Raw genomic sequence first — 15,016 nt, 5'->3', positions numbered from 1 at the left:
TTTAAGCACCACATAAAAGTGTAACATATAACATAAATAAAACAAAATAACAAACAAATTACAGAGGGACAATATAGTTGCAGTGAGAACTTATTATTGCTGGTTGAATAGAATAATCTTGAGGTTCACATTCGTTAGTCACAGTTAGAGTATTTAAGGGGAAATCAGTTTAAAAAGGGTTTGAAAAACATGTTATGCATGAATATAAATAGTGTGTGCCTGTAAAAGGAAAACAAATAAACTTACATAACAGAAGGGGGAGATGTGTGACTGGTAATGTACATGGCTTGTAGCTATGTTTTTGTGTTAAGAAATTATAGAATAGGGGACCAGATGTCTTTAAAGGCTGATATCTGCTTCCATCTGCGTGCATTGTATTTCTCTATTGAAATGTGTTCGGAAATTAAATTTATCCAATGATTGATGTTGCAAGATTTTTTTGACTTCCAGTTTTGGAGAACTACTTTCTTAGCGACAGCTAGAGAGACGAGCAACGGATTCCTGTATTTTTGCGGGATATGGATTTTAGAAAAGTTGCCAATGAGACAGAGTGTTGGAGATAATGGGATTCTGTGACTCAGGACGGTGGATAATGTCTCAGTGACTGTAGTGACTCTTTTGTTACAGTTAGTACAAAACTCAGCCGCACATCTTTTAACAGAAACTCGCAAGCATGAACACATAACACCAGTCCTGCCCTCGATGCACTGGCTTCCTTTACATTTTAGAATACATTTTAAGATTTTATTGTTTATTTAAAGGTTTGGCACCATTTTACATTTCCAACTTACTACAGGTTTACACCCCCTTACCGTCATTGCGGTCTAGTGAGCAACTTCGGCTGGTTGTTTAAAAAAAACAGGTTAAAAACCAGGGGGATTGCGCTTCCATCACAGCCCCAACCCTCAAATCTTTTAAATCTCGTCTTAAAACGTATTTATTTTCTCTAGCTTTTAACACATAATGAAAACTGTGTAATCATATATTGCTTTGAGGTGTTTATGTATTCATTTTTATGTGTTTATATCTACATATGTTTATAAGTGCTTTTATTGTATTATCTCTGTTCAGCACTTTGTAAACCTTTGTTTTTTTTAAATGTGCTATATAAATAAAATAGATTTGATTGGCCTTCCAGGAAAATTTTCTTCTAAAAATATATAAATATACAAATATATTAAATTAAAGAACAGACCCTCTGCTTTCAAACAGACAAACAAGGATTTTTTTAAATCATATATATATATTTTCTTTGCTTATAAACTCTTAAATATGACTTTTTTTCCTAAAAAATAAATATTTGGGCAAAAAGCTAAAAAAACTGCTTTTGTAAGGAATTTTGTTAGAGATCAGATTCAGAACGATTATCAAAACATACACAGAGTGTAAAATGAATAAATATTTTTGCTTCATTGTTTATAAATTGGGTAAGTGCAGATTAACATAAAAATAAGGAATGCTCAGATGGATCGGCTGCCAAATGGTATCGGACGATAATGGCATTAAATAACTCGATCGGTACATCCTAAATTTGCAGATCTCGTGAACTGATCTTTCTGTTTACTTTTGTCATCATAGGGATCCTGAATGCATCTGCAATTAGAGACCATTTTTTTACGTAGTGCGAGCATTTTTACAACCCATTGTTCATGAGCGATGTGCAGATTTGGATTTCTCTCTCTGCCTTTACAGAGATATGTGTATTTTCTATGAGCGCGTGCTCCAGTCAACAGCGCAAAGCGTTTTCACATCCCCATTAAAAACGGCGTATAAAACACAGATGTATCGTGGACAATTGCATCCTCATGTCGAAAGTTTATAATGTGTATGCGTTTTAAAGGAGTGGTGAATCAAACAATCAATTTTAACTTGATGATTTGTTATATAAGAGGTCATCATACTCAAATGAACACTCTGCAAGTTTCAAAACTGAAAACGTCTGTGCTACTAAAATGGTTGATTCATGAATGTGCCGAAATATGACGTCAGAGTAGAATTGAAACAGCTCTTCAAACCCAAAGACAACAACCACTTTTGTAGCCCTGCCCACAGCTTCACATGACACATGTGTCAGCCAGGGGTATAGCAAACCATGAAGTGTCTGTAAACATGTCTTTAAAGATTGCCAAATGTAACCAAAATGACTTTTAAAAAATTTTTTCCTGAAAGACTTTTATTTTGACGTGGTGATCTGTTATGAGTACGTTACCCAACAGAGTGTTCCGTCTAAGGGAAGAACACAGCCGCTGTATAACGGAGACTCGGAACATACTATTAGGAATGCGTGGTTAAAGTTGGTTTTTTGAAGAAGTTTCATCTCGCGTGGGGAGTGTTTGTTTACTTTGTGTACCACAGATTCATTTGTAAAGAAGCCACAAGTCGGTGCTTAAAAAGCACAACCCTGCTGAAAAAACAGCATCAAACCAGCATGGGAATTATGCTGATCTATGCTGGTTTGATGCCTGTTTAGCTGGTGGTCACCAGTATACCAGCACCAAAACACAACGTATGCTGGTATGACCTGCATGGGATGCTGGTGCTAATGCTGGTTTAGCTGGTGCTAATGCTGGTTTGGTGCTGGTAAGGAAGGACTTACAAGGCGTAGATTAGATTCTGATGAGCGCTTGTGTTGTATATGGTAATTTAGTCACATTGAGTTTAAAGTTTTGTTTCTACTTTACTATACGTAGGGTGAAGTCAGGTAAAGTGGGACACTTTTTGGTAAATTGCATTTTAAACAACCTAAATCAGTTAGAATGTATTAAAATTGTATGTGTTTTGTTTAAATAGATTGTAATAAAGGCCACTATGCTTAATTTTTTTCAATTTATGAATTTATTAACAAACAGTTCATCTTTAAACATCATCTGACACCCTCTTCAGCAAACTGGAAGCAATCAGGTTGAGTGGGACACTTTGTTAGGAAAAGTGGGACACTATTTTATGGTTAAAATGAACACATGAGAAATACAATTCCAATGAAGTTTGGACATTGTGTAAAATGTAAATAAAACCATAATACATGCATTAAAAATGTGTGGCGCATTATGAACCACAAAATACAACAACGGAGACCTTCAACTAATGAATACTTGGAAGGATTTTTAAAAAATGCATTTCTGGAACTAATGCAAAAATTGTAACATTGTAAACTTCACTCTACATTCAATAAATGGAACTTTCCTTTTCCTTTTGGAACATTTGGAACATCTTTTTAGAACCTTTTAACAACTTCAGTGAACACATTCAAGACAGATGAAGTCATCGTCATCCATAAGTCCGTTGAGCTCTCCACAGGACTCATGATACCACCGTTGGCAGTGGCAGCAAGCCACCCATTTCATCATTGGCCTTTGGGTCGTTGCATCCCCATAAACGCCCTTGCAACCAGTACAGGGGTCACTTCCCTGAACTGTTTGCAGGGGAGGAACAGCAGCTTTTTGGTTGTTTTTGTTTTCTTTTTTTCTGCTTTCGCCTGGATAAATTTTAAGTGTTCCTGGCTTGTTAGGTGGTAGCTGGGTGGCCTCGCCATCATCCTCTTCTTTCCCCTCTCTCTTGTAAAAAAGCTTCTGCTAAATGACAAAATGTTGTAGGTACTTCAATTAGGTCTGAGAACCTTACAATGGAAGCCTGCTCAGCTGTTGAAGTGCTGGGTAGAGAGGGTGGCCCAGTTGTGAGGGTGGAGGCATGAGGTGCTGGCCCAGTTGTGAAGGTGAAGGCATGGGGGGCTGGCCTAGTTGTGAGGGTGGAGGCATGTGGGGCTGGCCTAGTTGTGAGGGTGGAGGCATGGGTGGCTGGCCTAGTTGTGAGGGTGGAGGCATGGGGGGCTGGCCTAGTTGTGAAGTCGGAGGCATGGGAGGCTGGCCTAGTTTTGAGGGTGGAGGCATGGGGGGCTGGCCTAGTTGTGAGGGTGGAGGCATGTGGGGCTGGCCCAGTTGTGAGGGCAGAGGTATGTGCATTCTCATCAGGCTGGCTGGTTACCACCACTTCTTCCACCCCAAAATAAATGTCCTCCTCTGACAACAGAAGGGTTTCTGATGTTTCCTCAATCACCCTTTCAGTGGTTTGGCTTGGCAAAAAAAGGTCAGTTGGAATGACTTCCATTGGAAACAGGAAACATCCCTGAGGCTCGGAAACCTGTAGAAGAGTAATATTTATAATGCAAAGTAAATAAAACAGTAAAAACAATGATCCACTTACTGATAATCTTTTAATACAAATAATTCAAGACAATTAATTATTAATAAGAGAGTCAAACCTGCTTGGGCATTCTCAACAGTGGCAGCCTTCTTCCACGCAGGGCTGAACATATAAAAAAAGAGCTGTTTTGGAAGCTTCTTCCCACCTGTCTTCCTTGTTCACTTGCGTCGCAGTTCCTGCCAGTGGTGTTTCAGACTTCGAAACAGCGATCTATCTGCTGGCTGGAGGGCGTGGGTGGTATGGGGAGGATAGCTCACTACATGGAAATTATTTTTCTTCATGAGCTCCAAGAATTCGAGATTGAAGACATGGCTGTAGTGGCCATCTAAGAGCAGGACATGGGGTCTTGGATCCTCCTTAGGCAGCTGCTGGACAAACCGCTGGCCCACTCCAGAAACAGCTGGGAGTTTATCCAGCCATTGTCTGACACGCGGATAATTGCATTTTCTGGTCGTTTCTCCAGCCACTCTGCCCTCAGCCTCTTTCCCTTAAAACTTACCATTGTGGGGGTGTAAGTCCCAACCGCATTGAAACCAGCTAGGACTGTTGTCGTTTCTCCTTTCTCCCCTGAGGTTACCTGGAAGCAGGACTTGCCAGTCACCCCAACAACCTTTTTTGAGATGAAATGGTCCTGCAGTCCGGATTCATCACAGTTCCACAGGTGAGATGGCATGTCCTGGATGTGTAGGCAATGGAGGAGTGATGTGTACGTCTGAAACCATTGCTCAACTACTGTGAGATTCATCCCAGAGGCCCTTGCAGCTGAGAGTGATTCTGGCTTGCGGAGGCTCAGGTTTGGATTCCTTTTCATGAACCCCTCAAACCAGTAGTGACCAGCTTTTTGCTTTTCCGCAGAAAAAACAGGGATGTCATTCATTTTGGCGTACTGGAACGCAATACGCCGTATATCACTGCGTTCCAGGGGGAACCCCCTTTCAGCTAACATTTTAACAAGCCTAGCCAATTCACTCTCAGCATGAGCTGAAAGCAGGGGGCTCTTCCCTGAAGCATGGCGGTAGCCACTCACCAGCCCTTTCACTCGCCTTTGCAGTGTTGATTTTGGGATGTTCCATGCCCTGGATAAAAACCTTAATTTTGGTTTGTGTCCTTCATTCACCCCCTGCTCATATTCTTCAATAGCCCCTGCTATTTAGCCACTGGTTTAGTTTTCTTCCTTTCCTATTTTGCTGTCTTTTCCTTTTATGTATTGCCCTGTCTCTACTTTCCTCTCTCTCTCTCTCTCTCTCTCTCTCTCTGTACTTCCCCTCTCTGTAAGGGTGCCATCTTGTGTATATTGAAAAATATAAATTTATAAAAATGTTATATTCAGACACATTACTATTACTTATAACTTTAAAATTTGTTCATGAAATGGCTGCACTGTGTGCTAGCATTAGCCCTAAAACTGTCCCACTCAACCTGAAATGCACTGTCCCACTCATCCTAACACTGTCAGGTTGAGTGGGACAGTGCTGTGAATCTAATTTTCACAAATATTTTATACAGTTAGATGCTCATTGTTATTAATTTCTAATACACAGACAGCATAAATCTATATGTAAGCAAAAGTTTTATTGTTATATCATAAGTGACAGAATTATCAACTTTATTATTCTAAAATAGATTTACACTTGCCGGATGACTTACAGTGAGGTCCCAGGAGTGAAGCAATTTGAAAAATAATAACCATGTCACACCAATCACAACCTTTATTTCATATTCAATAGACATTCAGCTACAACATAGTAACAAATGTTGTGATTGGCTTACAAAATTAACCCCTTACAGTACCCGAAAGCTTAAGGGCTCTATCTTACACCCGGCGCAATGCAGCGCAATGCGCAACGCAAGTGTCTAGCGCTAGTTTCCACCCTAATTTTCACGTTTAGCGCCGCGTTGTTTAAATAACAAATGCATTTGCGCCCCCTTTTGCGCCCATGGGCGTTCTGGTCTGAAAACGAGGTGGGTTCATGCGCATTGTTGGCGCGTTGCTATTTTGAGGCAACTAAAATAGACTACGCCATTGACCAACAAAAACCTGGTCTAAAGTCTAAAGTCAATGGCGCAATGTGTTTTATGTTATTTAAAGAGTGCATTAGTAAAATGCGCCTATACACGGGAGGACAACGCGGGTTTGCTTATCACAAGGTACATAATGCGCAGCAGCACAAAAATGCTTTTAAATATGAAAGATTAAAGGATTGAATGTAAAAGATTATTATTGAATCTCTTGGACATAAATGAGGACTAATTATGAGACGTTAGAAGGCGCAAAGAGCTGCTTCACCTGCAGCCTGGTAAGTAAATAAATGCTTTGCTTTAAACAAATGCGTCTGTTTTTAAATGTTTTTTTAATGCTACCTCACGGATTTATTGTATATGATGACTCTGTACCTGTGGATATGGTGAGATGAGAAACATTTTTAAGTAATGCTTAAAAAAACTCTTTGCTAAAAAAAACGCTGTCCAAAGTGCTGAAACGTGAGGAGAGCCGTTTGTAAATTCTTTATCTCTTGTTTGTTACAAATAAAGTATTTTTAGAGTACAAACCTTATCTTACATACTTGTAAATTATTTTTTGATGATATTGGATAGCCATACATTTAAAGCAATTACAAGCCTGCTTTTTACTTCCATGACTAAAAGAAAACGGGTTTTAAAGGTTTTAATAAAAAAATAACAATTTCAATACAAGTGAAAAAAAAAACAATTATTTAACATTAATCTTAAACTGGGGATCTTCTTCCTCCGCTTAGTTTTTCAGTTTAAAAAGTCCGTCATCTAAATAGGGATTAGACACAACGCCAGCGCAACTTGCTTTTAAAGGGGATGAGAGCTGAGTCTCTCATTGGTTTACTGCACGTTACGCCCAAAATAATCCCATTACAATAGGACCTACCTTTTCCGACCATGCGTTCGGCGCAAAAACCATTTTTCCCGTCGTTAAATTAGCAAAAGTGGATTCGGACACGCCCATTTAGACGTTGCGCTGTGCGCTTTAGACGATGCGCTTAGATCGTTAAAATAGGGCCCTAAGTGTCCCACTCAACCTGATGTCCCACTCTACCTGAATTCACCCTATTGTCATTTATGTGTATCATCTTTAGCACCCAGAATCTTTTTATGGCTCAAACATATATATGTGTTCGGCTGCTATTTTTACAAATTAATGTTTTTTAAAAACATTTCCCCACATGTTATGGCGGGGAATGAAGCTATCCAATCATAGCAGTGGGCGTTTACGTCCAGGTCTTCAATGCTGCCCGCCCCTTCAAACAAAGCTCTTCTCCAGACAGCATCAGAACCAAGTTACAAAATAGCGTATTACTTATTGCTTTTGATGTTTTTGATTGTAAAAACCATGCAAACATCATACGTAGGCCTCAGACAACAGTATAAACAATAAAATTGACAGGTTCATTGCCCCTTGCCTGTCATCAGCGGTACACTTGAACAGAGTGATCTCTCTCACGTCTTAAAGCCGCAGTATCCTAATTCATCTATCAATAAAATCACTCTCTGCTCTTGACTTAGGAACTGTTATACTTCATACGAATACATGTATATTTAATTCATACAGTAAAGACTGTTAAGTGTTTATTTACATTACTTTTAAAAGACATAAACCTTTTTAAAGAGATATTAAACATCAGGAACACAGTTTTTCATGCAAATATTTTCTCTTAATTGATGAGAAAACTGGTCAATGGCGGAGAAAGAGTTAATCAGCTGGTGCAAGTGCACTTCATAATGTACATTGTTATATTAATGAATAATATCTAGACATACAATCAGTTAATTATATCTGTACATATAAAATATAATACCACTCAGTAAAATAAGTTCAAAAGCTCTTTAAGGTCTTTAATCAATTTATGTATTCATTTGGAACCGTTATGTAGCTGTGAGGTACTTATATGCACTCTTTAAGTAAAGATGTACCTTTACAAAGGTGTTGGGGGTTAAAGGTTCTTTATGGAACCATGCATCCACAAAAGGTCAATCTATGTACCTGTTGAAGGTGTGATATCTGTTGAATTTCCCTTGCGGCAAATGTAACCTAACTTCTTAATGCATTCCAAACTTTCCCACTTGGATGCTTTACCAGCGTTTAATGCAGCACAGTTAAGGCCCGGCTCCAGAGAGGGATTACCTACAGGAATATAAAGATGACATTCAAACAATAAAAACATTTACATCTAAACCATTGAACTGCTTTTCAACTGGATCATGTGTAAAGTTTTCTGTGTTTTCTTTCAGCAAAATCTCAAGTGTTAAATTAACAATGCTCAGTCGCAGTATTAAAATATTGACTTTCCTCTCTATCACCTTTTCTTTTTGAAACCTAAAATTGCACTTTACATCTTACTTGTAGAGTTATTTATTATAATTTTAGGTTTGGATATTGGCTTTATTTTATGTAAAGTCACTATTATGATTAGTGTTTGTTTTAGTTTGACTCTTTATTTTTTGCTTGTTGTTGGCTTGTTTTCTGGCTGCTATGACTTTGTGTGTTTAAAACATATTTGTTATGCGAAGAAGAGACCACGTTGCAATTCTATTATGGTGGTTGATACATAATGTCAAACATTATGATCTAGAAAGTGTTTGCTCACTAGTATCTTTCTATCTCAGTAATGTGAAACTACAGTATGAGATCCAGCACTCTCAGTTTGTCATTCTGAAGATTTTGAAACAATGTATACAGTACTCAAAATTATCCATGGTGTAATTTAAACACACAAGGACCAAGACAAAGTATGAACCACAACAATTGGGACAAAGAAAATATGTCAAGATTTTAATGGTTTTTTTTTTGTGTTGTGGCGCAGTGCATTCTGGGAGCTCTGGATAAGATTTATTACTTGTTGATACCCAGCATCAGTGGTGGGCCGTCAGGACCAGCAGGGCCTTCTCTGCTGGCCCTATAAAAAATTAAAAATATATATTTTTTAAAAGTGTTAAATGTTTTTCTTTAGTATGCTATTTATTTTTTTCTCATTGGTGTAATGTCCGCAAAATTTGTTAGTTTTGTTGAGGTTGAACCGGAGTACCCTCAAAAATTCACATAAAAATCAGCTTATTCAGCTGGGGCCAGCTCTACAGATACTGCAAGGCTTGTGTTGAAGGACAACACATCTGGTTTGTTACAATCATTAGTGACAGAAACAACAACCAATCAAATTTTGACGTTTATTGACAGCACATCCTCTGGGTCTAGCGACGTGCCCAGCGCTACCCCTGACGTCTGTCGTCAATTTCCAACGTGAGCGCGAAATTCAGTTATTATTAAAGAAAATGACATCCGCTGTTGCAGATACACGCGATCTTGTTGCCCCAGCACAAGAAGTTATTTTGTTGGCCGTGTTTACTTTTTAATACGAGTAAAGGGACATGGAATGATTCTGGCTTTGACAGTCTGAACAGCTTCACACAGGCAGCTCTTAAACACCAAGGCTCCGAGCGCCATAATAATGTCAATCATGCATTTAAAAACTTTTGGTGAACGTCCTGTGGATTTGCAACTTAACGAGTAGATAAAACGGGAGATCAGCGTCCACAATGAGAGGGTCAGAAAGAACCGGGACATTCTGAAGCGTCTTAGTGAGTGACTGTGTTCTCTTTTTGGGACGGCGAGAATTATCAGGGGACACGATGAAGGTTCGCTGAACAGGGGTAATTACTTGGAATTGTTAACGCTATAGCGGAGCATGATGCTGACTTGCGACATCATCTTTCCACGGCCACAGTTTTTACAGGACCGTCAGGAAAAAATCAAAACGATATAATAAATGCAGTGTCAGAACAGTGTTAAATGATCACATCAAAGAAGAAATTAAACAAACTAATTTTGTGGCAGTTATGGTGGATGAGATGACTGACTTCAGTAACACAGCGCAGCTCTCATGTCCTTGGGTATGTGACTGAAAAGTGACGGGTGAGTGCTTTACTACTTGTAGAGTATTGTATCATGCAGATTGTGGTTTGTATCTGATAATAAGTATTATTAAGGGCTTATGCACAATGTTATTGACTGGTTCGTGTTGCACTAATAGTAGCCTGTAGCATGTGGATGTGACACTATGCACACACACAGTGTGCATAGGGGGATTACATGATACATGCAGTGAAATTTATTCTGAGTTCAACCCACCCTTACCTAGCATACTGTTTTAGGCTAATTGTTGATCAGCTGTCATGTTGCTGAGTGCCTGTATGTGCGGCCGAATATGCACATTATTTGCATATGGGTGCGTTAGCTTTAACAGATGAGTATGTATGTGGTTTACATGCTTACTGAAGGCCCTGACTGAAACCCCACGGCACGCCACTGCCCAGCATGCATTGCAGCATAAAGCTTTTTATTTTATTGTCACCATTGTTGAGATCCATATTCTGATTCGTAATGTTTGTGTGTCTATATTAGACAATGGTTAATTTTTAATTGTCAGTGTTTTAAAATTATTCAGAATGACAAACTGATGTGAGAGTGACAGATCGCATACTTTAGTATCATATTATTGACAGAAAAAATACTTCTGGTGATTAAGCAAGTACTAAAATAATAAATCAGTTTTTTAGATGATTATGTTTAACATTATATCCTTACCACCACAATAGAATTTTTGCCACAACAAACATGTTTTAAACACACAAAGTTATAGCCAGAAAAAAGTTAAAAACCAAGAGTCAAGTGTCCAACTGAAACAAGCACTGATCACCATAATAGTGACTTTGTTTTATTTAAAGACAACATCTAATCCTATGGTAATAACTTTACAAGTAAGATGTAGAATGCAGTTTTAGGTTTCAAACAGAGATAGCGAGACATGTTGCACAGACTGCTCCAGTGTGGACCTATATAAATACTGAGCATTGTTAAAGGGATAGTTTGCCCTAAATGAAAATTCTGTCATCATTTTTCACTGTCATATTGTTATAAACTTGTTTAAATGTTTTTGTTCTGATGAACATGAAGGAAGATATTTTGACTAATCTTCATAATCAAACCATTCGTAAGCCCCATTCACTTTCATTGTATTCTCTTTTCCTACTATAGGAGTGAATGGGGCTCACAAACGGTTTGGTTATAAATATTACTCAAAATATCTTCCTTCCTGTTCATCAGTACAAATAAATTTGTAACACGAGAGTGTAAAATTGATGACAGAATTTTCATTTTTGAGTAAACTTTCCCTTTAATTTAACACTGGGGATTTTGCTGTGTCATGAATGTTTGTTACCTGGAGCCCAGTTGAGATATCTGAATGGGTTTCCATTACTCCACTGCCATCCACTCTCAAAGTCAAGACTGTTGAGTCCGATCCATAAAGCTGAACCCAAGAGATCTGTCAAGCCTGAAATATAAAGTTCATGAAATGCTGTTTTGTGTAGTGGATGAAATCATTTTAGTTTAGGATAATAGTGGGATCTGTGTACCTGATATATAAGACTGTTCATGTAGTTCTGATATACTGAGAAGATCTGCATCTTGTTGTTGGCAGCTGGCTCGAGCTTGATACCAGGTCAGTGCTGATTGTGTGTTTCTCTGATATAATACACCAGTTACTGGATCACTGTCCCATCCTGAGATGCCTATTGAGTCAAACAATAATCTAAATTATAGTCAGCTTCATGTGCTTTTAAAAAAAAATGCGTGTATTGTAGTGTGTATATATTTATATATTTTTATATACATATATGAACTTGTTTCCATATATATATATATATATATATATATTTTTTTTTTTTCTTTATGGTCTCACGTTTGGTTGGACAGAGGCCCCACTTCTTGTCCGAATCATAATCTGTCTCAGTTGAACACCACAGTTTGCCGTCTGATCTTCCCTCCCTGATGCACTCAGCGTACCACTTGTCCTTAAACTTAAAGGGAAACTGACATGGCTTTCCAAATGAATTCCCATCCAGAGTATAAATCTCTACATGACACAAAATTAGAGGAAAGTGAGAAAAATATCGATGTAGTAAACAAATGAATGAGGGGTTGTAACAAAAAACTAGATCAGAAGTTTTTTTTTCTGATGTGGGCAGAAGGGCAATCAACAATGCTAAATATATACCTAAAAGTTGTATTACTTTAAATGAACCTCATGAAAATATAATATATATTTAGCATATAATTATTGCAAATGTGGTTTTGTCCTCAAAAATAGATTATAATCTAATAAAATGGTATGTACCTTATCATTGGCTACCAAACATATCGTCAAGTAATATGAAAAAAAATAAAACATCATATTAAACTCGACATGCCTTTTAATCTTACATGAAAATGACTCTTATATAAAAAGATATAATAGCTGGACTTTAACATTACATAAATAATTTTGAAATAATACCATGAGCAGTCGGGTAAAAAGCAAAGAGAAATTAAAACAAAAATTAAAACAGTGACGTCTTTAAGATTGTAGAAGGACTATTACAATAAAAGCTATAAACAGAATTACAAAACATTAAGATAAGCTAAACCAATGTTAACAGTCTCACAGTAAAATATTATGGAAATTAAATGATAACATTTTTATTGTTTTTGCGTTTACTCAGTTTTCAGTTGCTATCCAAAGGTTGCATGCATTACTTAATATTGAGGATGTACCTTGATATCCATGAGAACACAGATGGTCTGTAGTCCCATAAATCTGCCAGCGACTCCAAGATCCATTTCCCTTAAACAGCACCACATTTGTCTCTTCATTATTGCCGTAGTTCAGATGTAACGGTTGACCCTTTAAGCCAAACAAGGTCTCATTCTTACATTCCCAGGTCTGTAGAGGACTGAGCTCTTTACAGGGCAGAAGGATCACTTTCTCAAAGTCTTTAACGCTTTGAGCCCCCAAACAGAGTTTAAGAGAGACGCTGATAATTCTTGAAGAAGAAACCCATCGGAAACGCTGAGCGTCAGAAGATACATCACACGGTGCCGTCTGTACAACACTGGCATTAATGACATTCACACATCTGTTGTGATCCTCATTGTAGATGAGAAAAGAGCTGGAGTCTAAAGAAAAATAAATATAAGACAAGTCAATGATATTTAATATTACACCGACTACTATGTTTGTTTAAGACTCAAGTCATTCAGTTAAACCTGGAGTGCCACTGACATGCAGAACTCATAAAGCATCTGTATTATTTATATTTACTCTATTTGGTTGAGAATTATGCTCAACCTCTAACACCACATCTAGGTAGGCCAGGGGTCTTTAACGTTTTTCGTGGCAGGGACCCTTAGATGAGAGTGGCATGGAGCAGGGACCCCCTGATACTAAATGTGTAAAATAGAGATATTTAAGTAACCAGTAAGGTACAAGAAGCTGCTTTTTCGTATTAGTAAAGTACAACTGATGATCAATCAGAATAAAGGACTGGAACTGTTTTATAAATATAAACAAACCATGTTGTCACACAGCCATACTATGTTAAGACAATACATTAGCACTATTATGCTGCTGTGGTACAATTATCCAATGACACATTTACCTGAACCTGGGCTTTCAGTTTATAAAGATGACTGATCATGGTGAATGGCACAAAGACTGTCTATTCTGGTGAGGATAGAGGTTGTGCTATAATCTGAGGTCCATTGCCTTTCTCTTGGATCATCGTTGTCACGAGTTTGAGTTATGCCAGTTTATTTTCTGCAGAGCATCATATTAGACTCAAGAGAATAACATGCAACAAGTCCACAGCATCGCATTGGGACAACTTTTTGAGAGGCGCTAGTCTGGACACCGGATTTCAATCTGACTTTGAATAGTGCACCAGGCACCATCACGGCGCGCGTTTCATTGATATTTAATTGCGTTGTCACAGTTTAAAATGCAGACACAGTGTGGTGTCATTTTGCCTGTCGAATTAGCGCTTTAGCAATAGTCCAAGTTCAGAAATATAGATGAGACAACATGTCGCACTGATTCTAACTGGTTTAATCGCGGACCCCCTGTGGCCCGTGGTTGAAATCCCATGAGACAGATACATAGACAGATGTCATTTTTTTATGTTACTGTAATTAAACGTAAAAAAAAAGATATTAAATATATTAAATATCTTCTTTGTCTAATACATTGATAATATCTCCCAGTAATTATAACATACAAAATAAATGTTGAAAATAAACCAATGTACCTGTTTGACTGGACGGCTGTACTGCAGCATACAAACAAATCAAAACAAACAGTTGACTACAAAACATCTTCATATCTGACTTGTGATCCCCACTTCAAGAAATCCAGTTTGTGTTCGAGGAGTGAGACACTCATATACACTCTTGTTAAAGTTTTTATCCTGTCATGTGGTAAAGGGGTTCTGGTTTACAAGTATGTCCAAAGTTCCTTCCTCATTTTAACATCTTAGTGAGTTTTCCCTTTTTCCTTGTGTTATGCAATATATACACATTTAAAGGCCTTCACTGGTTTCTCCAAACATGAGATGATTCAGTGACACAAAAGTAAATACAAAAATGTGCTGTTCACAAACACATCATTGTTATGCATTTCATCAGTAATATATCATTCACACATCAGTATATTTGGTACCAGTAACCTCTGTCAGAAAGCAGAAGGAAGGTGTTGAGGTAGGTGCAGGCCCATCATTTGGGGGCACTAGGGGGTAGGTTCCCACCCAATTGTATGGTGATTGGCTGATCTTTGAATTTGGATCCTCTCTTATACCAGTAATACAAGCTCTCTTCAGCATTTAAATTTGATTATTCATTTTGATTAATTATTAATATGCAGCTACTTTATTTAAAAGAACTCAAAACAATACATGGTGTCTGGGCCATTTTGAAAACAGC

At 37.8% G+C, this 15,016-nt stretch overlaps 2 protein-coding genes across 2 annotated transcripts in view; both read right to left on the bottom strand.

Moving 5' to 3' along the window:
- LOC135743922 (macrophage mannose receptor 1-like) overlaps nucleotides 1–14,514 on the bottom strand; it is an 83,159-nt gene extending 68,645 nt beyond the window's left edge. The window contains exons 1-6 of the mRNA XM_065261826.1: nucleotides 14,347–14,514; nucleotides 12,818–13,219; nucleotides 11,967–12,140; nucleotides 11,641–11,796; nucleotides 11,445–11,558; nucleotides 8,213–8,353 (exon numbers count right to left, since the gene is read on the bottom strand). Of these exons, the coding sequence (XP_065117898.1) occupies nucleotides 8,213–8,353; nucleotides 11,445–11,558; nucleotides 11,641–11,796; nucleotides 11,967–12,140; nucleotides 12,818–13,219; nucleotides 14,347–14,419 (1,060 nt within the window). The 5' untranslated portion in view covers nucleotides 14,420–14,514. The remainder of the gene's footprint in view (nucleotides 1–8,212; nucleotides 8,354–11,444; nucleotides 11,559–11,640; nucleotides 11,797–11,966; nucleotides 12,141–12,817; nucleotides 13,220–14,346) is intronic.
- Nucleotides 2,740–8,206, bottom strand: LOC135743929 (uncharacterized). Its single transcript, XM_065261840.1, has 3 exons — nucleotides 5,832–8,206; nucleotides 4,259–5,017; nucleotides 2,740–4,137 (listed from the first exon to the last, which is right to left on the bottom strand). Exons 2-3 carry the CDS (start codon nucleotides 4,268–4,270, stop codon nucleotides 3,532–3,534), a joined length of 618 nt encoding a protein of 205 aa, XP_065117912.1. The 5' UTR covers nucleotides 4,271–5,017; nucleotides 5,832–8,206; the 3' UTR covers nucleotides 2,740–3,531.
- Nucleotides 14,515–15,016: the final 502 nt, after the last annotated feature.

The sequence above is a fragment of the Paramisgurnus dabryanus genome, chromosome 2, assembly GCF_030506205.2.
Source record: "Paramisgurnus dabryanus chromosome 2, PD_genome_1.1, whole genome shotgun sequence".
Taxonomy (NCBI): Eukaryota; Metazoa; Chordata; class Actinopteri; order Cypriniformes; family Cobitidae; genus Paramisgurnus; species Paramisgurnus dabryanus.
This window is presented reverse-complemented; position numbering and strand designations above follow the sequence as displayed.